This window comes from Capsella rubella, unplaced genomic scaffold, assembly GCF_000375325.1.
Source record: "Capsella rubella cultivar Monte Gargano unplaced genomic scaffold, Caprub1_0 scaffold_6, whole genome shotgun sequence".
Taxonomy (NCBI): Eukaryota; Viridiplantae; Streptophyta; class Magnoliopsida; order Brassicales; family Brassicaceae; genus Capsella; species Capsella rubella.
The window spans coordinates 9,814,402-9,842,349 of record NW_006238918.1 but is presented as its reverse complement, the minus strand read 5'-3'; the positions used below and the strand labels follow the sequence as shown (position 1 = coordinate 9,842,349).

At 34.5% G+C, this 27,948-nt stretch overlaps 4 protein-coding genes across 9 annotated transcripts; all 4 read right to left on the bottom strand.

Annotated features, from left to right (window-relative positions):
- Positions 1 to 107: 107 nt before the first annotated feature.
- Positions 108 to 11,576, bottom strand: LOC17884313 (protein MON2 homolog). Of its 5 annotated transcripts, none has more exons than XM_023780116.1 (44): positions 11,344 to 11,576; positions 10,818 to 11,003; positions 10,408 to 10,497; positions 10,034 to 10,104; positions 9,754 to 9,909; positions 9,367 to 9,484; positions 9,220 to 9,275; positions 9,071 to 9,125; positions 8,922 to 8,978; positions 8,692 to 8,793; positions 8,466 to 8,546; positions 8,295 to 8,347; positions 7,954 to 8,023; positions 7,655 to 7,718; positions 7,389 to 7,537; positions 7,164 to 7,291; positions 7,024 to 7,081; positions 6,764 to 6,861; positions 6,588 to 6,675; positions 6,378 to 6,443; positions 6,248 to 6,307; positions 6,003 to 6,089; positions 5,621 to 5,807; positions 5,444 to 5,487; positions 5,230 to 5,358; positions 4,981 to 5,112; positions 4,836 to 4,888; positions 4,695 to 4,743; positions 4,545 to 4,603; positions 4,282 to 4,421; positions 4,016 to 4,194; positions 3,793 to 3,921; positions 3,642 to 3,727; positions 3,394 to 3,509; positions 3,198 to 3,310; positions 2,980 to 3,103; positions 2,680 to 2,801; positions 2,424 to 2,571; positions 2,135 to 2,309; positions 1,489 to 1,813; positions 1,261 to 1,400; positions 845 to 969; positions 566 to 767; positions 108 to 384 (listed from the first exon to the last, which is right to left on the bottom strand). In XM_023780116.1, the coding sequence occupies exons 1-44, from the start codon at positions 11,446 to 11,448 to the stop codon at positions 297 to 299; spliced, it is 4,863 nt and encodes a 1,620-aa protein (XP_023635884.1). In that variant the 5' UTR covers positions 11,449 to 11,576; the 3' UTR covers positions 108 to 296. The 5 variants fall into 5 exon arrangements, with proteins under 5 accessions (XP_023635884.1, XP_023635886.1, XP_023635885.1 ...); XM_023780118.1 differs by having other exon boundaries at positions 845 to 963; XM_023780117.1 differs by having other exon boundaries at positions 6,588 to 6,672.
- Positions 11,577 to 14,165: 2,589 nt separating this feature from the next.
- LOC17881923 (pectinesterase inhibitor 1) lies at positions 14,166 to 14,720 on the bottom strand. Its single transcript, XM_006289245.1, has one exon. It carries the CDS (start codon positions 14,718 to 14,720, stop codon positions 14,166 to 14,168), a length of 555 nt encoding a protein of 184 aa, XP_006289307.1.
- Positions 14,721 to 15,925: 1,205 nt separating this feature from the next.
- Positions 15,926 to 18,031, bottom strand: LOC17884303. Its single transcript, XM_006288071.2, has 2 exons — positions 17,670 to 18,031; positions 15,926 to 16,897 (listed from the first exon to the last, which is right to left on the bottom strand). The coding sequence occupies exons 1-2, from the start codon at positions 18,029 to 18,031 to the stop codon at positions 16,240 to 16,242; spliced, it is 1,020 nt and encodes a 339-aa protein (XP_006288133.1). The 3' UTR covers positions 15,926 to 16,239.
- A 3,146-nt stretch (positions 18,032 to 21,177) lies between these two features.
- LOC17881246 (kinesin-like protein KIN-14U) lies at positions 21,178 to 25,291 on the bottom strand. Of its 2 annotated transcripts, XM_006286712.2 has the most exons (10): positions 24,369 to 25,291; positions 24,210 to 24,293; positions 23,963 to 24,124; positions 23,734 to 23,840; positions 23,404 to 23,588; positions 23,151 to 23,315; positions 22,841 to 23,059; positions 22,664 to 22,701; positions 22,410 to 22,537; positions 21,178 to 22,332 (listed from the first exon to the last, which is right to left on the bottom strand). In XM_006286712.2, the coding sequence occupies exons 1-10, from the start codon at positions 24,544 to 24,546 to the stop codon at positions 21,688 to 21,690; spliced, it is 1,911 nt and encodes a 636-aa protein (XP_006286774.1). In that variant the 5' UTR covers positions 24,547 to 25,291; the 3' UTR covers positions 21,178 to 21,687. The 2 variants fall into 2 exon arrangements, with proteins under 2 accessions (XP_006286774.1, XP_023636662.1); XM_023780894.1 differs by lacking the exons at positions 24,210 to 24,293; positions 24,369 to 25,291 and having other exon boundaries at positions 23,734 to 23,892; positions 23,963 to 24,059.
- Positions 25,292 to 27,948: the final 2,657 nt, after the last annotated feature.

Sequence of the window (27,948 nt, the reverse complement as noted above, 5' to 3'; positions counted from 1 at the left end):
TTAAGCAAACATGAACAGGGTATAGAAAGATGGATCAAATACATGAAAGCAGGTTAGACTGGTCCAGACCTGGTTAACAATCAAACCATGGTTCTCGGAGAATGGCGTATTGCAACATCAGCGGGAAAGAATGAAGAACAGTTCAATGTTAAAACAGCACACAGAGTAAAACTGGTACAAGCTAAAACAAAGAATACAACCTATGAGGTAGAGAACCAAAATTTTCTCAATAATCTAGTGTAAGAAGAAAAAGTTTAGAGCTCCAATCTTTCGAAATACATACCCATTTATTGCCATCAGCTAGATAGACTAACCTTTTCTAAGCCTAGCTCTGTAGCAATTGCTCGTAGTAAAACTTGCACAAGCTCTCTCACCCGCGTTTCCCTGGTGAAGACAAAACTCTTAAAATAAAAATTTGATAGGATCTTTTAGGTTTTATAGTTGAAGAATTTTCCCCCTTATCTAATTTCATGGGTTGATTATCTGAGTTTTGAGTGACAGAGCAGAGATTTTGTCACCCTTTTTTGTTTTGTTCGACAAATTGCAACTGAAGAAGTGATATTACCTTGACAACACAAGCTCGCACAGCGAGGGGAAAAGGACAAGTAGGTGCGCACGGGTGTCGCGATTATCTTTGCGTAGGATGGTTTTCATATAGGGTTGCAATGGAAGAACAGATGCAACCTCGGGATGAATGCTGAGGTGGTCAAGTTCTTGGAGGGTAAAGACAAGCTCTTCAAGTCTAGCTGTTGGGATTGGACGGTTTCCTGCCAAAAGATAACCATAGATTAAGGAATGGCAAGCAAAGAAGATGTTAGGGTTTAAAGAAAATGGAGACCCTTACCTAGATTATTTTCGTCGATTAAAAATCTACTCAAAATGAATTCACATCTGGCCATTAGCGTGATGATAGAGATCTTGCTCACTTCCGCTCTTGTGGAGTGCCACTCTTCAGTGTCAGAGCTGAAACTAAAATATCGGTATGTTAAACATTGGGAGTTGGAATGGGTACCAAATCACTATTTATGGACATTCCTAATCTTCAAAATTGGCAAAGCGCCCTGAGGAATCTCTCTCTATGATATATATGCATATTGTAACATGTGTGACTCAAATTACTCAACTAATGTCAAGGAGGGATTCTTAAGAGGAGCAATGTGCTATCACATTATCACGTATGAGATAATAGAGTCATTGCAGAAGAACCAATTAAAAAAATAAAAGGGGCTATGGTCGTGGATATGCTCAAGGAAATATTACCTGCTCAAGGAAAACAATTTTTGTAAGCATGTCAAGGAAAATCTGCTACAGTGGGCAGGCATCAGCTCTACAGTTTCAACAGGTAATGAGCATGTACGTGATGCACAGCGATCTAGGGTTGAAACAAGCCGCTCGAGGACCTGTATTTGCAAAAAGTGGACACAACATATTAAGAACTCAGACATCATGATACCAGAGAACAATTTAAATGAAATTTAAGCTACTTACTTCTCGAGGAGCATCAACAGTCGACTTAAGAATGATATCGCCAAGACCGTTTAATAAAGCCATCTCAAGGGTCTCATTGGCCTTGAGTGCTGCAGCAGGGAGAGAATTTGAAGAAAGTGCACGTCCACAATAACCAATAAGGAATATATCGTAAACATCTCCAATTTCTTTCCAAATGCGTATTCGAGCTGGTTTACTAATTATTAGGTCTGTGTCACCACCAACAGAACATAATTTCACATCTTCAACAAGTAAACGGTTGAAACCCTCGGCTGCTACCTTCCAGAGTGAACCATCTGGATTGTCTCGTCTTGTCATCATGCACCTGAAAATCAAAATGATCTAAGTTTTTTGTAACACATTTCTCCAGACACAACAGAAGGAAATACATTTCTTTAGACACAACAGAAGGAAATAGACATGATTACTCAACCAATCTACAGAAAATCAATTTATTATTTTGCAAATCTAGGCAGGAACGTGGAACTTGAGAGAGGGGAGGGGTTTGGGTTGACCATTAAAAATAACTCGTGATTCCCCTTCGAAACTCATGTGATGAGACTTTTGAGTTGAGAAGAGCAGATCCAGCACATCTGCACAATGCCTATAAGAATCGATAACAGTATACAATGAGAGTTGATTTTACCTTCTTAGGTTCTGGATGACTTCCGGAAACAGGATATACTTTTCAACTGCAGGAGCCTGAAGGAGAAGCTCTACCAAGGCAGGGATCAGCTTTTCTGCAAACATATTAGTCGTAATCCTTGTTGTTGGAACTGTTTCAGACTTAGCATCAGCGTTATGTTCCAATACTTCACTGCCTGGGTGAAATGATACAAGAATTATTAGATAAAGACTTGTTGAAAGTAATTTAACATCAAGAATTATTAGATAAAGACTTGCACAGTGACCTATGTTGTTCTGCTCAATCTCACCTTCCTCATTTGGCAGAACAGAATCAACCCGTGGAAGATAATGCAAAAACTCTCTCAGCAGGATCAGCCACATTGACGAAAGGTGCTCAGGAGGACCCAAAGAGGGTAAGATTTCCAAAACATGACGTAGTACAGGGGGTACATGTCCCTTCAACAATAAATGAAATAATGAGATGCTAGCAGCCTAGGTTTGAATCTGAGTACTTGAAAGGAGGAAGAAGAAGGTAAAGAATGAATAATGAGAGAGAAGACTTACATATTCAGTTTCAAAATTTTCACTATTTATGATGGCCTGTTTAATAGCTAAGTCTACAATTCCCAACAATTGCATGTACATTTTATCATCAAACATCTTCAGTGATTGGACGTATAATTCACCTGTCGAAACATTGGCCGAGAAAGAAAAAGGAAAGAGTAAGATCCAAATGTTACAAAAATTCTGCCATGCAAAAAAGAACACCTTTGTTTAAGCCATTTCTATTTACTGAAATTGTTCATCTTAGTCAACAGAAAAGATTACCAAGATGCAGAGATTTCATTGAAAGGACTGAATTACCTAACCCATGCAGAATCTCTTGTTTCACCTTGGTTGCTGTGTCCCCGGTGTAACTCGAGGACTTCTGGAAAACAAGCTCATACACGTCCAGTACCGAATTAAGATATCGGAGTTGCAAGTTTCCCTAATTCGTAAAAGAGTTACGTTTAAAGAGTGAAAACATAGATATTATAGTGTCTACTGTAGCTCATAGATTGTTCGATTAGCTGCGCTGATACCTTGACACAGTGGGACACAACAGCTGTCTGCAGACAGTTTATCGCTGCAAGTGATACTTCTTTGCTCCCATTGAAAATGCTATTCTTAACAAAAGCAAGCAAAGACTCCCATCCTACAGAAGTAGAAAGTTCCACGATATGTCAGCCTCTCCTAAACAATACGCACTGCAGTCAAGGCAAATCACAATTCTCTCACCTGACCAGAAATTAGGTAAGCTTTCAAGAAGAGGAAAATAAGACCGGAAGAGGCGGGCTATTCCTCCAAGGACAAGGACAAATGTTTCATCCCACTGCTTCTGGGCTGTATTGCGACTGCAGATCAGAAAATGGATCGTAAGAGATGAGTTATTAAGGCATCCAAGACTATCAGTAAGGCATCCAGGACTATCAGTAAGAGATGGACAATGTAGAAGACATCCACAAGAAGAGAATTCCTTTTGTCACCTATGATGTATAAGCATGTGCACTGCTTTCCCTCCTCGAGTACCGATTTCTTTCCCTTGCCATTCGTCCTTTGATGATGTTGCAGCCTAAAAAGAAGATTCACCTGTCAGAACAGTCTTCTAAAATGAATCCATTGTAAAACCTTCCTCACCTTGTGAGAGGCACCATCCAACATCGGGAAGATATAGTTCCATAGACAATCCTCCCACATGCGTTTTGAAAGTTTGTTCCCATGACTTCCCAATATTTGAAAAAATGTCCTGACAGCTGAATTCCTGACCTAAAAAAATTATTAGCAATGAAAAATAAGCTTGGTGCACCAACATTCCAAGTAAATAAAGCATTCACATTAAATGGTGGTCTATGAAAAAGACCTCTGGTCGCTCGTCATCTACGAGTTTCTGAATTAACGAAAAGACTAAAAACAGAAGTTTCTCATGATTGACAACTTGTCTTCGACCTTCATAATCTGACTTGTTAGAATTGCTAATCATATTGTCTTCCCCGTCCTCACCATTTGTTTGTTGAGGAGTGGAATCTGCATTATTGAATCCTGCAGGAACAGCTCAGCTTACTAAATACTTTATATAGAGCTTCTCTAGAGGTGATAAGTGCAGACAAGGTTTTGACAATTATTTACCCAATCCTTTGTCCGCTAGAGACCCATGGTGGAGTCCCTTTGCTACAAAATCAGTCAAAGTCCACAACAGACCAATGGCTGTCAAACTTATATTCAAATCAGTCTTCTGTGCACTATAAGCTCCAGTAACGTCTATGCACCTGAAATATCAACATCATTGACCAACATCTCATAAAAACTAGTAATATGATGGCATCTCCGACAACCAAGTATCAACGGATAAAATATGAAGCACAGTAATTAAAACTGAGATAGGATCATACACATTGAGACAGTCTTCCGGAAGAGTAGGAAGTCCATCACTCATAATAACCCGGAGACTCTGAAAGAACAAACAAGGCATTCAGTAAGCAATAGACTAAGGTCATACGCTACAACTTTTATTGAGTCCATAGTCAGTCACTCTTACTAACCTGGAACCCAAGGGTCGCCACATCCTTCTCTGATGCATCTGCAACAGACCTTAAGAAAATATGCAAGGAACAGGATCAGCAAAAATAGAATGTAAAATCTTACATACGGGGAAGAAATCAGAAAGTGAGGAGAAAACATACCTCAACATGTCAAGAATGCTTGGCCAGCTATAGTACAACTTTTCTCCACATCTCTGAAGAGATATAATTATGCAGGGGGAAATTATTAGATATTTTAGGTAAATGAAGCACGATCTCTGAATGTTCATATCATATTTATATATACCTCAAGTATATGAAGGAGGATTTTTAATGACCCAACTCGAACATCTGCCTTTTGAGCAGAAAAATAAAGAACCCTGAGGGAAGATAGTACAGCACACTCAACTGACTTCAGCTGAGTTTCCTTTGATTCTACCTAGGAAGAATAACAAAAACAAAAAAAAAAATGGATGACATAGATCAAGGCAAGGTCCTTTTTGCATGAGATGGAAAACGCTTGAATTTAAGCAATAACAATGAAGAGAGATCTCACATCCAGAATTGCATCTCTTGATCTTGTTGGATCTTCTCCGAACTGCTCTGAACCTAAGACAGCACATATGGATTGATCCAGGGCATCAAGCGCCACATTTCTCAAGTTCTGATTAGAATGCTCAGCGAGCTGCAATATGCAGTTGAAGTGTTAGTAAAGCCCAGAAAAATGTCAGATACCCTGCATATAAACAAAAATTTGAATGCCGCGTCACCTCAAGAAAGTGGCCAACCACTTGGTCCCATAGCGGTTCCACCCCTGTCATACGAAGATAAATAAGACTGACCAATATACATAATAATCCAGAGACTTGACAAATAGACAAGGCGACAGCATGGAAAAGAAAGACTATACTCTGAAGTTGTATTTATATCATCAATAAAGAACATACTGTGAAGATTATTTACGAGAATAGATATCATTCTGTCCACCGAAAAATTGATGCTCCCAATTTGTTTACTTGAAGCTGATGAAACACTGCCCGAAGTTTCTGTCATGGATTGATGGGACAACATATGGAGTGCAGAAAGAAGTGATTTAACAGAAGACACTTGCATCAGCGCCGAGCTCTCAAACAGCTTATAAGATGAAAGCAATGAGTCAAGACCCAGAAATTGCAGAATCTAGCTAACCCCAAACAAACTACAGAGCACATTAACAAGGATCTGATCTAGGGCCTAATATGTAGCTCTAGCCATTGACATCTCAACAAGACGAAATTAAAAAGAGCAATCGGAGGGCATAGTTAATAGAAGAAACTTGATTTGGCTTACCTGAGAATTTAAAGAAGAGAGAATGCTAAAATCAGCGTACTGCCTAGAAGGCTCTCTGGTAAGCTTTGGGACTGCAGTTGCTACCTCCTAAAAGTAAAAGATAATGTTATACTTCACTAGAAGCTTCATAATAAAAGTATTCACATGTTAGAGAGAAAGATAAAGTGCTAAACTAAATACAAAAGATCAAGCTATATCATACAACCGAAAAGACAGAATCTTGCACGGGGTTTCGCCAAATTTACCTGGGTGGTTGCATGAGGAGAATGAATAGCTCGATCTAGGGCTGCGAGAGTTTCAAGAACCTGCATTTTTTTACGATGACTTGTTATCATGAGATAGATTACGTGAACATACTTGAAGAAAAGCACTCACCAACACCCATGATGGGCCCAATACGTTATGCAACCTATGAGCGATGTTGAAGAGTGTTCTCAATGCCTGAACAATAATCAAAATTAGTACGTAAGCCGAGCATATATAACGAAATAGATATAAATGGATCAGCTGCAAAGAAGATATTTTTTCCAAAATGTGCCTATTCGAAAGAATGAGACACTGAATAAATAATATTGAACTAAATACCTGAACATTTTTGGGTGTCAGGACAATGACATCTTTCTGATCAACCAGTGCTTCAGAACGTTTAGCCACAGGAGACTGACCGACGCTGCTGATATCACAAATTAAATACCAAAAAGTTTACAGGCTTGTATTGATTGACTAACTTTGACTTGATATATAGCAAAATATCAAGGTACCTTTTCCTTTCAGCATCAGTTGGCAAAACGATCGTAAATTTACAAAGCGATGCAAGAAAAGAGTTCAAGGGCTCCACAGCATGAAGAACGCCACATGCCTGAGGATATATATTTAAGTATACCGATCAATTCTTCTGGATAGGTAGACAACATAAGCTTAACTGGCAATGTAAAAAGTATAAAGCCGGGAAATTTTATCCCGCAGATCACCAATTAGCAGCCACAGTATATATGAATACTTCGATCTGGTTTACATTTACCTGGGTAAATGCTTGATATCCTTTCAGTATCTCCAATACGATTGCCTCTCCCTGTGACCTTCATGAACATTTAGGTAAACAAAGTCCTCAGTGTGCGCCTCATCACAATCAATGAATAGTCTGACAAAAGGACTATATACCTTGATAGTATAAGGGAAAATGCGTCAAGTATAGTTAACCAGATTGTATCTACCATTGAGATACAGAGATGTGAGGTTTTCCCAATATAATCAGATGAAGGAAGATGCTCGTATCTGGGAGATTCAAGCTGGAGGTTGAAAAAAGGAAGGTATGAAAAATAGGAGACAACCAAGCAAATAGTAGCAAGAATATGGCATAGCAGAGGAGAACCCTGCATCAATTACCTCCCCAACGTCTACTGCTTCATCTGTTAATGTGGCGACTGTAAAAACAACTCCAAGTAAGCCTTCAATTGCCAAAGTTATTGCATGAGCTTCACTCGCAACGAGAACAGCTGCACTGGAAGCATCATTATCAAGAATCCATTCAATTCCTACACCATTGAGAAAAATATTGATTGACATCTTTCATTAGAATAAGTAAAAATTCATTGAATTCTGAGGTCTTTAGAGGCAGTAAAAATCAACATAGCATCAAGATAATTGATTACCTTTAGCTTTGCTACTAAACATCCCAGCAACAGCTGCTAGACTTTCCTCACTCGTCTCCTGAAACTACTTTCAAAAAACCAATTTGAGAATTAAATTATGTTCCAAATATTTACTACCGTTATTAGATGTCAATTCTTAAGCTATATAAGCCACTTTATAGTTCCTAAAGTTCTCCCAAAACAATCTTTCCTGGTAAACAAAATAAGTAAAAATAAATGTAAATCTAAAACCGACTAGTAAACAAATAAATAACAGTGACTGCAGAAACCAATATGGGAAACTTTCCCTACAAACCCACCTGTATGCTAGAAACAACTCGAGCAAGCGACTTAACCATGCTCTCCACAACATTTGTGTTTTTGGGGTTCCTTGAAAGGCAGATTTGTCATTCAATCGCATAAGTAACATAATCCGAAAAAACACAGGACGAACAGAGACCTACTATAGTAAAGTCATTAGATACTGCGTTATGATCTTTATCAAAACTGCACAGTTAAAGTGAGTAGAATCACAAAAAAACTCTTAAGATTTAGAAAATTATTCAATGCACAGTATGAAGAAAAAACAAGACAGGAAGATTAGTCTCCTTAATTTGCAACATTGAGTGCATCACGAGGATAAAGAAGTCAGTAGCCTTACATATCAAAGTTCTGGAAAAGAATCCGTAGTGTTCTTGCCTCAACACAAAACCCCTGTTTCATGGACATGCACAAGAGATCTTAGAAATATGAATAGAAAATAAATTAAGCACAAACTCTTGTACTGTCAAACATACATGTGAAAGCAGTAATAATGGAATGTAATTATTACCCTCAAAATCTCAAGAACAAGAATGCGATGCCACAGTGGCAAATCCAAGAACGTAGCTTTCACAAGCATACTTAGGAACACCTGAGTAGGCAGAACGGAATGGACGCACATCAGTAAAGAAAACTTGCAAATATCATAGTCAACAGAACATGTTTTACGCACTTGTTTCTTAGTAGTCAATAGTACAAAAGTTAACAGGAAACATGTAAGCTTGTGCATATTGTACCTCGCATTCTGTGATGAGAGAAGAGCTATACAGTCGAATTATATGAGCAACTGATCGCAGCACTAACCGGCGAAAATAAGGTTCAACCATTTCTCCCTCGAGCTGAGCAGTAACAAACTTAAATTTATAAGTAAATATATTAAGATATGCTTTAATACTAATCCAATTTTTTTTTTCTAGATCATGTGTACAAATACGAAGATACAAAAGGCAGTGAGGTATGATTTTACCTCTGAACTGGTCCGAAGTGATGTCATTAGAAGGGAACAGATTTGGTGACGCAAAACCTGATGAATAAATACATAAGCTTTTACAGTCTGGCGATCATGCTAATGTAAGGATGGAAAACAACTGCCCACTTGGAAGTGCATAGCATTACCTGTTCGTAGGGAAGTAGTGTCTTAAAAACGGATATATAGTTTGACAAAACAAACCTGAAAAGTAAATACAGAACTTGTGCATTTGAAACGTAATTTATAATTATCTGAACATGTGCAAATACATTTTAAAAAAGCGTTGCCAACTCACTCAATTAGCTCTAGGGAAAAGGTCCTTGGAAGAGAAGCAACATGCAACCAAGCTGCCTGTAATGCACGAATATACCAATTAACTCGGAGAAATCCCTTTAACGACACTTAGCTGAAGAAGAGATACATAATCAAAATAAACACATACAGATCCACCTGCAGCTGAGGCTGTCAGGTCCTCAAGCAACCGAAGACCAAGTTTTCCAGTTTCACTCAGGGTGTCTCTCATTGTCAATCGATCACATATAACATCCTTCTCCAAGGGCCTGCTTTCATAATTCTGTTAGTATATCAAATAACTGTAACATCAAATCCAAAGGTTCTAGTTAAACAAATTAAGAGTTCTTTATGGAGATCCTATGTCTTTATTTTATCAGGTAAACACAAACCAACCAGCATAGAGAAATTACATTGCCTACTGTGGATTAAAATAAGAAAAATTCCAAAAAAACAAAAAATATATATCTGCACAGTAAAGAAAGTGCAAGAAAAAGATAAAAGAGTAAGTCAGACAGACTTATAAGGACTGACTCACTCTGAATTATTGATATTCTGACTCAAATCTCCAGCAACAGAGCCAGTTCTTGCTGTTTGACTGCTGGAACCGTATTTAGGCATAGGAAGGGACTCAGCCGAAACCACTTGATCAAAAATCAAGGCAACTGCTTGCCTGAAGGTAGCTGCAGCCGTGCTGGAGACCAGAAAAAAGAAACCATGGATGTTGATTTTGAAAAAGTTAAAAACAAAAAAACCAAAAAATCAAAGCCATACAGGAAACCAAACTATGATTATTTTGAAATATAAAAGCAACTTACTTGTAAACACTAGGAGATCGGTTGTTGTCAAGAAGCCTGAGACAGATACTTAGTCCTAGGACCATATTTTCCTGGAATAAGGAAAGAAGCTAAACCTCACTACTAAGCATAGCCATAAAGTACCAGATCTGTGGAGAACTAATAATTTTTCACTAGGACAAGACAATTTGGTTAACTGGTCTAGCTTAGTGGGTCACTCCAAAACACAATTTCCTGACATCTGCATTCTATTGTTATATATATAAAACTATTTAACTTCTGTTAACGTCAATGAACAGGATTAGGACTGATGTTTGGTTGACTATATATAATGTAGTCTACCATAATTTTTTGTTTTATTTTCATTCTTACTAGACCAAGCTTGTTGTGTTCACCTCGGTTTCTGGATGTAGTCGAGACTGAAATATTATTAGAATAGTTTGTAGAGTCTTTAGTTGGATATTTTCTTCTGCCATTTCTGAATGCTGCAAGTACAAAAACACCGAATTAGGTAGCGCTTTGCAAGAAATGTAAATCAGTTTTGCCTTTACAAAAAAAAATTAAAAAAAAAAGAAGTAGAAAGAAGAATCTCTATAGCAGAAATTAATGTATTAGAAAGACTTAAGGCTGTCACAATGTATCTATGAAGATCCTATATATGTTAAATTTTCAACATGTCGTGGAAGACGTATGATGAAGAACTGCCTTAATCCTCATGTAAATTCAAATGCTTTGTTTTGCATTACAGAACAATAACACAAACTCTCTAGTTGATATAGGGAAGTTAAAAGGAACTCTCACTTACATCTTTCAAGGTATAAAGTATCTCCTTTAGAGATGATGGTTCAACTGCATCATGAGATATAAGCTTCTGCAAGCACGAAAGTCCTATAACACTAAGTTTTGTATTCTTGACTCCACACGCCATCAGAAAGATCCGAAGAATGTCTTCATTACTTGAAAGATCACTGGCACTCGATGATGACCGAAGCTGAAAAAGCAAAGATGAAATATAACCCATTGCGTAAACTGAGTCTCACTGCTTCCAATGTAAGGCACTTACAGTAACATTCCAACAAACATTCCAAAGAATATAAATGCAACCAATTGCTAATATTCAGTGATTTAAGCCAAGTGACATGAAAACAGAGATAGCTCAACAATTCATAATTTAGCAGTGAATCACTCTTCACTTGATCAAACAGACGCAAACTCAATCCTAGAGTCTCAATTGAAAAGCGTAATGGTAACACAAATTCAGACTTGTGCCATTAAAATCTCCATGGTTACAGTGAAATCAAGCTCCGACAGTACACTTTTACATTACTAACCTTCAATATTGCGTGCTCCGCTCCATCTTTCACGGCGGGATACCTCCGCCGCGCCTCAGCGGAGAGAGCTCGAAGATCCGCCTCCAAAGCCGCCACCAAAGCCATTTTTTCGTCACTTGGAACCTCTGCGAGGGTTTTTAGAAGAGAGCAACTCCGATGTTACCAGGAAGATCACTGAATCGAGGAGTTGGGCATTTGAGATCGGACACAAAAAGCTCCGATCGTGACGAACTGAGAAGAAAGCAAGAAAATGGAAATCCAAAAGTAAAAAAGATCTTCGCGAGCTGTGATCTTAGCACGCGCATCTCACGTGTCTCAAATCCGAAATTAATCTTGGTATACGATTTTTTGGTTTAATTCGGTTATCAGTATTTTTTGCGAATTTCAGTATTTATTTCTGTTCGGTTTAAAACCTTTTGAATGATTTTCACTATGTATAAAGAAATTGGAAGCAAATATTTATTACAACAAAAAAAATTTCTAAAATCTCTCACTAATCATTCAAATTTCTCTCCAATATATTTATACAATCTTATCTGTTTTTAAATTATATTATTACATAAAACACATGTATAATAAAAATACAAATTTTCACATATTTTGCAATTTTAAATTTTAAAAACAGAAGTGTATTACTCAAAATTTAGATAATTATTCAAAATTATTATAAAAAGGACTAGTGTGCTCCCAACTATAAATGAGTAGAAACTTTGATTTCTCAGGCATCCAAATTAAAAATTTTATTTGGTTTAATCCGGTTTTTTATTTAAAAAAATTAAAACTTTTAAAAAGCAATGCAACTATGAAACTATTTTCCGCTGAGTAAATGGTAACATAATGAGTTTTAATACAATATAGGGTAAAAATTTGCTCAAGTGGCCACTAGGGTATGTATCATGCTTCAGTGAGGGCACTGCAGGACTCGTGTTGACGATCGAGTGCCTTTGGGGGAATCAAGCAGGACCACTCGATAGGTTCGGTGTCTTTTGAGGATAAGAGTTAGAAGAATAGATTAGGTCATCGCTGCACAATCATCTAATGAGCCCAACAAAGAGTCGACGTCGTTACATAGAAGGATCTTGCCTATAATTTTGTAAATATCATATGTGTTAGGTATTTAAGATTAGAAACTAATTAATTAGTCAAACATTTATTAAAACAATATCATATTATTTTGCTATATTATCTAAGAATTTTAAGAAAATAGGAAATAACGTAATGATATTGTGAAGTTTTTACAAGAGTCAAAGCAGAATTACTATCTTACTAAAATAAACATTTATATTAAGAGAGAGTCAATATTTGCCCATCTATATATAAATTAGACTCTTCTTCTCTATTCCCTTCAAAGAATAGGTTTTTGAGCTATGAGTTTAGAGAGTGATGTAAAGAAATCAAAGGAGTCTTTGAAGTTGACAATTGTGTAGTTTGTTTGGAGTACGTTCATCATCATTGTTCACCAGTGGCTCCAAACAAACCATACAATTGTCAACTTCATCTCGTTCAACAACTTTTTTGGTTTCTTTAACATTACTCTTTGAACTCATAGCTCAACTAATCTTCGAAGGGAACAGAGAAGAAGAGCGTAATTTATATAGATGTGCAAATATTGATTGTCTCTTAAGATAAATATTTATTTTAGTATGATAGTTAAGAAATTTGCTTTGACTCTCATATAAACTTCACAATCTCCTTACATTATTTCCTATTTTCTTAAAGTTCTTACATAATATTTGCGTTCATTCGACCGTGCGAGTGTTCGTTGGACCATGCCAGTGTTCGTTGGACCGTGTGATTGTAACAAAATGAACCGTGTTTTATTTTGTTCGTTGGACCGTTTGAGTTTACGTTTGACCGTCTTTTATTTCGTATTAATCCGTGCTACCTCTTCAAACAAAATATTCAAAATAGAAACCAGAAACAATATATTTTCAGAAACTGAATTGCTCGTGCCTGGCAATTTTATATATTTGAAAAGTCTTTTAATTTTTAACCACGTCCATACAATCCGGGTTACAGCAATGCCGGAGAGTTTTAGGCCAACCGACCGAGGTATTTCTATTCTAGGCCATTTTTAGTGTAAGTTGGACCGAGGTATTTGTACGAGATCCCAAACATACAAAATATTCAAAATACAATCCATAAACACATCAATTTATTTTACCAAATCGCCTGTGCCGTGGCACTGGTTACTACCTAGTATATATTTAAACGTTGAATACGGGTATCTTGTCTAAATCGTTTACCAAGTTTTTTGTAAAAAACATTGGCAAATGATTATGTTTTAAAAGGAAGATTGTGGGAGAGAAATTTATAACAGATAGGGGACAGGACGGGGCGGGGCTGGGCGGGATAGGACGGGTCGGGACGAAACGGAAAGGGACAGGACGGGTTTTCCATTCTAAACTACACGTAAAACAATTCAAACTAAAGCCAAATCCAAATCCGATTTAGCATCTCTAAGCAAACAGTTAGAAATGTTTTGATTAGTTTAAAAACGAAACACGTAATATCACTTATCATTTTCATTTAAATTATTTTAAAATTTTATTATGTAATACAATATCTATATTTTATAACTGTATGTCTATATATAGTTTTTCAAATAAATTCATATAACAAAATTTTACCAAAATAGCATCTACATAAAAAATCATAATTTTGTAAAAATAACCCCGCACGTACTTGCGGATCCATCACTAGTTTTCTTTACACCAGAAGTAACGAGAAATGAAAGTCTTATTACCGAAGATGCAAGACAACATTAATTTAACTTGGAAATTTATTCATTTAATAGTTCTTGCCATCTTCTTACAAAGAAATCAAGATGTCAAAAGATCAGAGAAAACTCTAACAATGTTACACATTCTCTTAAAAACAACATTGCGTTGTATAACATCAGAAGGAACATTCTCACGTCCATTAAGGTTAGCTTCACACACACTTATACTAACAAAGGCTTTCGCAGCTGCTATAGATGTTGATCTATAGTCCTTAGTTGTAGCTGTATCGATCGAATTAACGGCTGATTCATAATCCGTAACGCAATACCGATATGGCATCCTTAGCGTTGGATCAGGAGTGGATCTTGATGAGTGTTGCATCGCGGCTAAGTTATTATTGCCAACTGTTTGTGTCTTTTGGATGATCGAACTGAGAAGACCGTTCACGTCGAGGGTGAACGTTCTTGGGTCAGAGGAAAGCCAAGAGATGCAGAAGTCCCTGAAGATTGGTGGTGTTGAGCAGAGTTGGTGAAGTAATATGTTTGTGACTTTGTCACTTGGAGACAAAGATGAAGACAAAGGAGTGATTGATAAAAGAACGAGAAGAGGAAGAAGAAGTAAAAGTATGTTTCTTTTGACGCAAGGAATAGCCATTTTCTTGAATGATAGATAATTATGTGTATACTTAGATGTTGATTTATGCATTATTGGTTAATTACTTATTAATATACATAGTTTTTGGATGGCTAATGTGGTAACTGTAACACTTATTTGGTAATCTTTATCATAAAGGGTAAGGTTGAAAAAATGTGAGCCAAATTTGTTTATTCAAAAGTCAATTGTTTGACTCAAATAAATTTTGGGAAGTTACAGATTCATCTTTCCTTAGAATATTCACCCTTATTTGGATGCAAATTCTTAATATATTAATTTCAGATAATTCAAAAATGGTATTCAATCCCAACATTTTCCAATTGATAATGTACCAGTCAAAATCATATAAGATCAATTCCATCTTCGAAACAAACAAACAAAAAAATCCGATAAAATTTTACTCATTTCACATGTGTCGTCGACCTCATCAAAATTTCATAATTTTTTTTGTCATTACGGCATTATATGTATGGTTCGCATAAATTCATAAGTTTAAGTAGTAAAATTTTAAAATTATTTTAGTTGACGTATGAATTACTACAGTGGTATACTTACGTATAGGCACGACCACAGTTACGGTTAATGCGGTTATGGTTAATTAACCACCGGTTAACGGTTATAAATTTTTTTAACCATAACTTTAACCATTATATATACAGTTAAGACGGTTACGGTTATGTACGGTTACGGCTAAATACGGTTACGGTTATTTGATGATTATTATAATATTAATATTGGAGATAAAATCTTAAGAAATACTATTTATTTTACAAGTAAAAAATATGTGATTTTAAATTATAGTGAATTAGTTAAATCTGGGTATTTGATCGAAACTGAGAAACTCAACATCAAATACACACAGAAATAAGAACAAAAATAGTTTAGTATCAAATATTTTGATTACTTAAGAGTTCAGCTTGTTGTATTGCTTTTAATAAGGTGAAAATTTTATCTAAACATTTGATGTGTCTTTTCATTGTATAATATAATTTATTTTAAGGATTTAAATATGCAGTTAATCAAGCGTTTAACAATACGGTTAAGGTTAGCTTTTATTCGTGTCTATACTTACGTATGTATCAAAACATATGAATTTAGTTTAGAGAGATTAGATAAATTCGAATTACAGTAAAATTTGGTTCAAGATTGAAATTACTCACATCAAGTAGAATAAACAGTTTCTTAAAATAATTATCATGTAAAGAAAATACAGAATTACAAACACACTACAACATAACTCTTTGAAACAAACAAAGAAATAAGTACACACCAATCTCGAATCATTGGACTACTATGTTATAAAACACATGTGTCTCTCCCGATCACCTACTGTGTATATACTTTCACTTCTTTGTCCTAACTCTAGAGACTCTTTTAAACTCCACAACACAAGATATCATCATAGTACTATATTCACCAAACTATCTCCAAAACTCTATTGATCCAATCCTCTAAGGATGAAACAATGACATGCCATGGAACCAAAACTTTTAAGTACCTACATAAACTACAACACCAATCACCCTTTAATCCGCCTAAACCCGAACCAAATCTCGTAGTGATTAAACAACAAACTATCATGAGTTTGTTTCCCGAGCGACTCAAGTCCCAAGCTAGCTAACCTCTCAGTACATTTACCTCCACCTAAACGCGTACAAAACTTTATATTATGCGACACAAAGATCCTCCCTGTATAAGGCTTCAACTTATCTACTACCCTCTCAAGTCCAATCCAAACGAGTTCATCAGGCATATGGAGAAAAACCGCGCTAGCGTATACCAAATCATACGCTACATCAGAACCAAACTTGCTGAATTCCATATCTTCCCCTCTAACTATAAGTGGCCGTTTATGTAATAGACCTTGAGAAGGAAGCTCATACCTTAACGCAGCCATTAAAGAAAGCTCATCTTTCTCAAGACAATGAAAACTCTCAGGATTGAGATATCGAATAAAATGCAAACCAACGCGAAGCGTGCCACAACCTATTTCAAGAACTTTAGCATTACGTTTCAGCTGAGATGCTTCTGCTAAAAACTCAAACACGTCTCGCCCACCAGCCCATGGCTCACCGTAGTTACTATGATGCTCTTCTACTAGTAACTCACCAGGACATGGTAACGCAGTATGGTTGTTCATTGCATCATCATCTTCGTAATGTGAAATACCTTTATACCTATAAATCCCAAAAACAGAGTCCAACTCAGAGAATGAACACAAAACAGAGTCCAACTCAGAGAATGAACACAAAACAATCCTAAAGTTTGTATCTTTAAATCCAATCTTAGCATATACAACACAAAACAGAGTCCAATTCAGAGAATGAACACAAAACAGAGTCCAAATCAGAGAATGAACACCAACCTATAAAATCCCAAAAACAGAGTCCAATTCAGAGAATGAACACAAAACAATCCTAAAGTTTGTATCTTTAAATCCAATCTTAGCATATACAACACAAAACAGAGTCCAATTCAGAGAATGAACACAAAACAGAGTCCAATTCAGAGAATGAACACAAAACAGAGTCCAATTCAAAGAATGAACACAAAACCTATAAAATCCCAAAAACAGAGTCCAATTCAGAGAATGAACACAAAACAATCCTAAAGTTTGTATCTTTAAATCCAATCTTAGCATATACAACACAAAACAGAGTCCAATTCAGAGAATGAACACAAAACAGAGTCCAATTCAGAGAATGAACACAAAACAGAGTCCAATTCAGAGAATGAACAGAAAACAGAGTCCAATTCAAAGAATGAACACAAAACCTATAAAATCCCAAAAACAGAGTCCAATTCATAGAATGAACACAGAACAATCCTAAAGTTTGTATCTTTAAATCCAATCTTAGCATATACAAAGACATAACGAAGCAAACAACAAATAAAAATCTCAAAGCTTTGATTTTTACAGAGATGATTGAATAAAAAAGAAGCATTTACTGAATCAGATCTTGTAATTGTTGATCTCTTGTACGAGGATTGATTCCTTTACGAAGTACATTGTCCTGCATATGTAAACCGTTCGATCGAATAAGATCTTTTACCCACTCTATATCTTCCCGCGACGTCGTAATCTTCTCAGATAACGTTATACCACCGTCGTTCACGGCGGCTACAACAACGGCGTCGTTTTGGGAGGTTATAGATGAAGAAGGACAAGAGCAGGAAGATAGAGAATACGAGAGGATGAATAAGATAATTGCAGAGAATGATGCAGTTAGAACCAGAACTGGTACTGTAACAACAATTCCTTTCTGCATCGTCGAGGATGATGATGAAGAAGACGACGAGAGAATCGCCATTAATGGATAAATCTATTGAAGCTTGTCGGAATTTTTAATAACCATGGGAAATAAACCGGATCTAACCGGATTTATTAGATTGATTGGTCTTGATTTCTAGACCGGTTATATAAATACCACTCGGTTTTATCTTCGTAAGGCATGAAGACGACAGGAGATAAAGTTGTGTTTTCGGTCAAAGACATGAGATCAAAAGACTTAAATGTTTTGTTGGTTGTGTCCTTATTACAAAACCATATTAAGACATGAACGTTATTGACTAAACAATTTTGGAAGTTTTTTAACCTGCTCCTAAGATATTGGGTCTCAATCCTAGAATCACTCTCAATATAATTTTCAATAGTATTTCACAACAATGTATTTTTTGTTATTAAGTAAGATTAAGAGTACAAAAGTGGAAGCCCCTTTCTCCCGGTGCTTGACCAAGGGTTTAATATTGCTTCTAACCAAGAATTTTGTGGTTTGAGTCTCATATAATGAGATTTATTAATAATTATCTAGATTAAAGAGACAAATTTACATGAAATCTCCAGTGATGCGCAATTAGAATTGTTTGCCGTGATTCTACTTATTGAAGGAGAAGAAAGTGTTTAAGATCAGCATAAAATGTTGTCAATAGTAAATCTAATAGGGTCCGAAGGAATTATCAATGGTAGAATTATCTTTTCAACTGTTCTCATAATTGCAGTAAGTAATAAATCTAATGATGATAAAAAAAAAAGAAGAACAATAAAGTCAGATTTTTTCATGCCTCTAATAAAGTAATTAGGGATTCCAAAGTAATTAAGTATTTTTTGATTCATACCCAATTAGATTATGATATATGTGATATATGTACAAATTAATTAATAAATATTATTTTAAGAAGATTTAATAATTTTTCTTATAATTTTTATGCAAATATTTTGTTGAATTTGAATTTTAACTATGATTTTATGTTTGGATTATTTATAGCCTTTTAGTTGTTTCGTGTGAGGTTTGGTCGGATTGCCAGGTGGCTTTAGAGGCATTAAAGGCTCCGAAATATCTATCTTATTTGGATAAGATTACTCAAGTAATATGGGTGTTGTTATTAACAAGGATATGTTTCTTACATATACTTAAGGGGTAATTAACCTGGTGACTACACAATAAATTTAACTTTAGAATATAAACCCATGATTTTACTTATTAAATTAAATAATTAATCAATACAATCTTAAAATACAAAAGGCTCATATTTTATGTTTAAACAGCTTTGCGAAAGAGAGAGATGATACATCATTTTGTCAATTTTCTTGTTGTACTATTTTTATGTGTTATTTAATGAAGACATAGTTTTATATGTTTGTCCCAAAAACATATTTTTATCTAATTATGTCTTACCTAATGATTTAATTTCTTATTACCTCAATCAAATAAAAATACATATTCCATCCCACATACTAGTTTGGAATTTAAAAAACACTCACACGTTTATTAAAACAAAAGTGTTTATAATTTAGACACGATCGCTACAAGAAAACAATCTATTTTCCAAAGCGTTTTTAGTATTGATGGAGCGTGAAAGGAAACTTGGTCATTGGAAATTTGAAAGAATAATTCTTTTGAATTTCCTTCAAAACTATGGTTGTAGGAATGTCGTAGGTAACTGAGATGAATTACGTAAGTAACCTTGTCAAGTTGTCATAATAATTTGGTAGGAAATTTGTAGGTTAATGTGCCGACATAAGAAAAAAAAAATTTGATATGATCCCATCCTCAATAATCAAGTGGGTAAACAAGTGTGAGTGGAGTGGTTGGAATAGGAAATTTTTTGGTAGGAATTTTGAAGGAAACACATTTTTCCCCCTCTATATAAAGTCAGTGTTGGATGTTGTTGGAAATCACACACAAACAATCCAATCTCTCATATAAATACATTTTTTTAAAAACTTCATTTTTCTTTTACTTTTCTTTTTACAATTTAAAAAAAACAATTTAATTTTTCCAGAATAAATTTTTTTTCCATGAATAGTTTTCACACATGGTTGTACACACAAAAAGATTTTATTCCAGCGAAATACTTACGAGGGAGTATGCAGCCAGAGTTATTGAATTCATGATCGTTGCTATAAATCAAGACAACCGTTGAAAAGTGGTAAGATGTTTGTCCTAGTCATGTTGTAATAATAATAAATTTATTGACAAAGATAAATTTAATATTATTACAACATGGACAAGGACAAAAGATCTTACCACCACTTCTACTTGTTTACCCACTTGATTATTTAAAGATGGAATCATATCTAAATTTGTTTTTCTCATATCAGCATATTAACCTACAAATTTTCTACAAAATTCTTATTACAAGGTTCTTTACATAATTCAATTTAATTACCTATGACATTTCCTTCTACAATAATTTTGAAGGAAATTGGAGGAATTATTCCTTCAAATTTTCTAAATCTACTTTCACATTCTGTCAGTTTTCTACGGGTTTTCCTACGACAATAATTTCTTTTTAAGGAAACTTTTCCTACAAAATTTCTTCGAATCTGTTTGACATTCCTCTCAAATTCCAACAATATTTTCTAAAGATTTTTGTAGGAAAATTTTCTTACGCTAGTTAGGGCACCTCCAGTGGGGGTGCTTCAATCATTGCTTAAAATTTAAAATAATTAATAATAATAAAAAGTAGGAGAAAATGCTAAGAATCGATGCTTACTTTGTGACCTTAAGACCATCATTACTTAAGTACCCCATTAAAGATACTTCAAATTAAATTAATAATATATTTAACATCAAACCACACGTACCGGTACTTAACAAGTGCTTAAGTGCACTATTGATGTATCGATACTTATGTTTTTATTGTTTTTTGAATTAAAGTAATTATATTTAAAGTTAAGTATTCTCAGAGTTCCCCACTAAGTATCTCTAGTGGAGGTGCCTAAGCATCCTTTAAGTACCATGATGTGACACATTTTATTATTAAAAAATTGATAAGTACTTTTTTAAAGGTACTAAGTAAAGGTGGTCTTAGATTTGATTAGTCAATATACCTTAGTATCAGTATTGAACTATTAGTACCATTGATTAATGTATTGGTAGAAAAATAAAAAACTTTGTATAGTTATTAAAGACTTATGTTTCTTAAGTTCAAACTAGTTGAATAAAAAGTGCAATAAAAGAATTACTATTACCCATTAATGTATCCAATAGTATATATAAAGAGTTGTTACAAACATACAGTGAAGTAAAATTCACAATAAACTTCAAAAGATGACAAAATAAAAACCTGAAACCCTTTCACACATCTCTCTGAACCATCCAAAGAAGATAGAATCTGGAATATTAATTATGATCCAGTTTCTGTGAACCCCATAAAAAGCATTCAATGTCAAACTATCACCAACCCAAAGAAGTTTTTCAAAGAAACAGTCACAAGCAAAACACATAGGCATGCTCTCAGATGTTAAAAAATGTAACTTGAGGGCTGTATCCTTTTAAAACCAGAACTGCAAACTCCACAAGTTCAAATGGTCTTAAAATCAGACCATTAGGAGGACACTGCCTCATCCTACTCAGGCTCAAACCAGAAGTCTAATCAATGGAGGAAAAAAAGAAACTCAGCACTTTCACAAGAGATGTCAAAGAAAGATGAAAGACCTGTTTCTTGACTGATCACTGTTAGATCATGTCAAGCTTGACATTCTTCTTCTGTGATGACACAGTTTAGCTCTCACATTTGGATCTGATGAAGTAACCATCTTACTCCTTGACCTTGGCGAAGAAGTATCAGTCATATTCTTTTTAAGTAAAGAACTATCTTCAATATACCTTTTAGGCGTTTCTGGTGTTCCACTGTTAGCTACAGCTTGAAGCGGTTTTGTGTATGATCTTCTAAGGAGAACTCTGCTGCGTGAGTCAGAGAGGCTAAAAGACTGAGAAGTGGAGAACTGAGTAAGATTTGTAGCCACTGATCGTATGCTCTGTGTTTTTGCACTGATTTCTTTCTCTGACATTGTTTGCCTTTGGCGACTAGCAACAGTTGAAGTCATGAAACGTGGGACAAACCCCGAACTCTTGCTTATTTTGACAAGTTTATCAGATGATTTTGGGGTTGCGTCGGTCTCTTTGAAATGATCTAATGGCGAAATGACTTTCTTTTCGACGTCTTCTAAGTGCTTATCACTGGTGATCCAAGAGAGTTTCTTGTTTTCATTAAGCAGACACTCTACTTCCTGTAACCGCGCTTTGATCTTCTTACAATTTTCTTGAGTTTCTTGCATTTCCTCTTCCAGTTCTGATATTTTCTTTTCTCTTAGCTTTTGTAGTTCCTAATCAAGTGATGATGAAAACATTTAGCTATGAGTGATCTAGATATAAATGCAAATACTGCAGTACAGGTGCTTACTTCTGTTAATCCTCTGTTAGATTCTACAGATCTCGCGCGTTTCGTAAAGCTCAAAGAGCAAATTGTTTCACCAACATCTACATCACGTGGACTTATGTGCACAAGCATCAGAACCTTTGATTTAGTACCTAAAAGAATTAAGATAACATATCAACTAAACTCAGAAAAGCAATCAAACTTAGATAACTTCAGTATATGTTAATCTGAAAAGACCTTTAAGATATTATTATAAGCAACCATATATATGCCTTTACCTAGAGAATCTTTAAGAATTTGAGTTAGCTTGCTGTTTCTGCAAGCAAGAAAAAAAAGAAAAGAAAAAGCTAAACTCAGTAGCATGACCAAAGCAAGATCTGTTTCACTTCTGCCAGATAGATGTCTATGGTTCCATGGCATATGTGTGTTAAAGGAATTAAAAGCTAATGTCTTGCCTGTAAGGCACATGTCCTTTCTTTCTCCTTAACGCTGCAATCACATCTCCAAGAGAGGAAAGTGAGAGGTTTATGGCCCTTCCTTCATCCATAGTTTGCCCTATAGCTCCGGTTTTCAAGAGCCTCTCGCTTCCTCCGAGATCTATCATCCAAAGCTTGCTAACTTCAGTTCTTGACCCCACAGCATCCCCACGACGAAAGATTGTGATCCTTGTTAAACTAGAGATAAACTAACTGAATAAGGGTAACTACCAAACAGGGAAAAAAAATGATTTGAGGACAGATACAGTAGGAACCATCAAGAAATTACCAATGAGATCTGCTCGAAGTTTCGTTTACATTTGTACAAGAAGTTGATCTGACTCGTCTCCCTTTGTTGTACCACCATCTAGCTTTTGTAAAATCCGGTACTTCCACTTCAGTCAAACCCTCAATTTCAACTGAGCCCTTTGAGTCTACTTGAATATTGAGGTTGCTACAGTAAATTTCAGGCAGACAAGAGTCAGTACTTAGAAGAATGTTCCGGTCTTATTATCTTTAAGATATGAAAGCTGGTTACTTACCATTTAGCTGAGGCTTCATATGACTTCAAAGACTGTCTTGCAGACAACAGATCCTTCAGGTTTCCCATGTAGATTTCCAACATACTCATTGTAAATGTCACAGAATGTGTATGATCCATTGAAGCTTCATTGAAAAGCTCTTTAATAGCTCTAGGAGCAAGCCCTGGTTGCTCGTTCGTGCCATCCTAAGCAACAAGGTAGAAACAAAGCTTTTCATTAGCTTAGAAAAAAAGCAAGAAAATCAAGAAAGACTAACCATGGTGAAAGACTGAGAATCTGAGAATCAAGAATGACTTTTTCTACAAAATCTGAGAATCAAGAAAGACTAACCATGGTGAAAGTCTTGCCTGTCCCAGTTTGACCATACGCCAAGACACATACGTTGTGACCATCGAGAGCAGATCTAAGAATCGGTTTCACTTCTCCGAAAACGTCTTCTACAGAGTATTTTTTTTTTTTCAACCAGGAGAAGGCCTCATTTACTCACAACTGGAAGGAAACAGAAAGCTAAGAAACCAAAAAAAAGGCCTCATTTACTAAAGCCTAACAGCAGACTAACCTTGAGTTGCTGATGGATTGAAAACCTTATCAAACTCAAACTCCTTTCGAGTTCCAGCAGATCTAACAACAACATTATCTGGTCCAAAGGAAACAGGTTCCCTAATTGGTCTCCTTTCAGTCAATAGAAATGGCCTAACTCTACAAAACACACGTATACTTCCTGCAAATTGAAACCAATCCTTGAGAAAACAATCAAAACTAAACCAAACTAAAAGAGTCTCAAAACTAAAAAAGAGTTACACAACCTTTAGTGTCTATGATCTTATTCAGAACATCTCTTCTCTTTTCATCCAATGACTTAAGCTTTGACTTCAATTCCAAAACTTCCTCTGTAAATTACCAACACAAATCAAACTAAACTTGAGCTATATAAAACATATCATGCTTAAGTCAAGAGACAATACCTTCAAGGTTTGATATTGACTTATCAAGCTCATTCCTTTCATGCTCAGGAACAACATTAACATCAGTGTAGACCAAAGGAACAACATGTTGTGGCGATTCAATAGATTCAAGAACTGACATTGAGCTAACTGGAGATTGAGGGATCAAGATCTCTCCTTTCTCAGCTGAAATTAACATTTTTTTTTTCTTTTCCTTAAGCTGACCTGAAACGAGATCCAAAGAAAAAACAAAAGAGGGAAGTGGGAGTGGAATGGAGACAACGACAACAACTCAACGTATCCAATGTAAGAATGGTAGTTAGGAACAAAGATAAAAGAACAATAAACTTTACATTATTTATAAACTATACTACAGAACTCTGAACAAGAAGACAACTTGAGTTGTCATAAAACTCAGGACAGATAGAATTGATTAATGTAAGTTCAAAGCAGAGAGAGAGAGAGAGAAGAAAAGGAAACGTTTTTATTTGTCAGAAACAAGAAAACTCCTCGGAATAAGAAATATATTAAATAAAAAGAAATGGGTTAAATTGAAGATGAAGCAATGTTTATAAGACAGAGAAGGATTCTAATAAAAATCAAAACTTTAAAGAGTCTTAGCACCATAGCTTCACAGAGACATAAGATCGAACAAGTGAGAGACAAGACAATAACAAGAACAACACAAAGGAGCAAAAAGCTATTGAAACCTCCACCAAAGTTTTGATTTTTGACAAAAGGGTATGGATGATTAGAAGGCTTTTGACAAATGATTAAATCACTTGTTTGTCTGGTGACGAATAATGATGGTTCTTGATTTCAGAAATGAAACTTAAGTCTTTCTCTGACTCTGTTTCATCTACAAGCAAATTAGTTGGATTAGTAAGACTTTTTGAGCATCGCAGGACCAAAAGTTAAAATGATTGAGGAGAGAATCAGGTTCATGGTAGGTCCATTCAAAGGACCAAAGTTAGTGCATTTTATTCCTCAGCCATTATCTTCTTCCTTACTCCTTTTATTAGTGCTTGATCGGTTTTGTCATAACCGGTTTTAGTCAACATAACCAGAAAATCAAACATTGCTTATTGTGCATACCGGTTTAAGATAACCGAGTAAAGATGAGAAATGCTTCCTTCCAACAGGATGTTAATAGACTTTATTGAGTTTGTAGATGAGAATAGGATGACTTAGCTGTGGATGTTGTAATATGCTTCTTGATTGTTTTTCCTGATGAAGGCAATAATCATCTTGTGTGCATTTAGACCACTAGTAACCTTACCTAAAAGCTTAACTTCGCCTAAGATGTTGTCTTATTTTGGCAGATGCAACTAAATATAATGGGATAGAGAACCGAAGGTCGACGGTTGAGATGTCAACTCCAAATGATGGAAATCGAGAAAATTATTATACTAGAAGATTATTGATAAATGTTAGTAATGGGTTTAGGAAGTTTAACATTATCACAATCCCTACTATTAATCGTAAAGTTATTTAAATATGTTGCCAAACATAAATAAATCAACTTTTATATGAAAACTATAATTTCATTTGATTTCAGACGTGTTTCCAAACACCTACAAAACGGGTGAACACGCGGATCTAAATAACCCGGTTCTCTTACTTGATTTATAACTGTTGTAATCTTATTTCAAAATTATACCATCCAATCATTTTATGTATATAACTAAAATAAGCTTTCAACATTTCGAGTTGCCAGCTCAATACATAATCATCAAATCATATTATGTATTGACATTTCTATGAAGAGATTTCTTTAATTTGTTTTGAATCTCGGTGTGACTTATTTGAAAGTATTCTACTAATACTTATGTTTGTTTCTGAAATTTATTTTTAGCAGATGACTTCTGATGGTGATATAGTGGAATGCATAGACAAAAACAAACAACCAGCATTCAAGCATTTCCTTCTCAAATATCACAAACTACAAATAATATTTTTAGTTTTGTTGTTTTATTTATCTATTTTATGTTTTAAAGTTTATACCATTATTAGCCATTTTATCTCTTAAATCTCAATATCAACCAATCTTTTTTTTTTGTTTTTTTGATAATCAAAATAATATAGGAAACACCGTATGCGATGGTTAGAGTGATCAAAACTCAAAAAGGAGCAAGACAAACATGGGAAGCTCATCTAAGAACCACAAGGTGTCCAAAAGGAGTCGTCCTAATACTACTACCTAACAGTCACACAAATTATCAGATTCATATGGTAAACACTATTTTAAAAAGGGAAAGTTTGTTGTATAGTACATTTTCAAAACATAATATGTAATATCATACATTTACTATTTATAATTAGCAAAATCAACATTTTTACTATGTTGTTTTATTTCTTTGACTTGTTAACCCTCACCAAAACATCTTATTTACAATAATGCCATTAATATTTAATTAAATTATATTTTTTCTTTCCTCTCAGATTTTTTAATTAGTATTTATTTTTTTTCTTTTTTCTTTTTTTTATTACATTCTCCCTTCAATCTAAAAACCAAAATACTAGTCAATCAAATTTTTTTTAAAAACCAATTTCAGATATATAAAAATTTATGTTTTTTCTCTATTATATGATATGCATTTTGTTTGAATATTTTATTTGATAATAATAGATAACTTTTATAAATTTTAGATCTATACAATTTACTAAGTTTACATATGTAATCCGTACAACTTAAAACGTGTACTTATGTACATATGTACAACTTAATAAGTGTACAAATATTAGTGTACAGATCAAACTGTACACTTATTATAGGTACAGAAAAATGTATGTATAACAACTGCATACGATGATATGTGTACATGTATAATTGTATATATAATAACTATTATATTGCATTGTACACGTATTTACAAAAGGATATATGTACAAATACAATTGTACAGATTAAATTGTACACTTATTATATGTACAGAAAAATGTATGTATAACAACTGTATACAAGAATATATGTACATATATAACTGTATATATATTGACTATTATATAAAATATAAAATCATTTAACAAAATACATATCAAATTGTAGAGAAAAAACATAGATTTTTTTGTTTGTAAAAAATATTAAAAAAAAATTATATTGGTGAACATTTTAGTTATTATATTGGTGAACATACTAACAAACACACTACCCCATTTTTGTCTTTTCACCCAACAACCTCTTACCCAATAAATACTTCTATTACACACACCCCTTATTACACACCCACATATTTTGCCAATTATAAATAGTAAATGTATGATATAGCATATTATGTTTTGAAAATGTACTATATTGCCAATTATTCCTAAGCTTATCATGTGGGTAATAATTAGTTGTTATTTTTGATAATAAATCAAATGTATTCAAATTATTGTTTTGTGATATATGCAATATTTTGATAAAATGTATTAAAATATATTGTTGTCAATAAATATAATGTATTCAAATTTATTGTACAATACAAGACTTTTGTGATTTAAAAAGAATATATAGAATGCTAGATATTAATTTTAATTGCATTGTGAGTTGTGAGTTGTGAGTTGTGACAACTGAAATAGTATTTAAATTTCATAATATATATACTAGTAAAATTAAAGA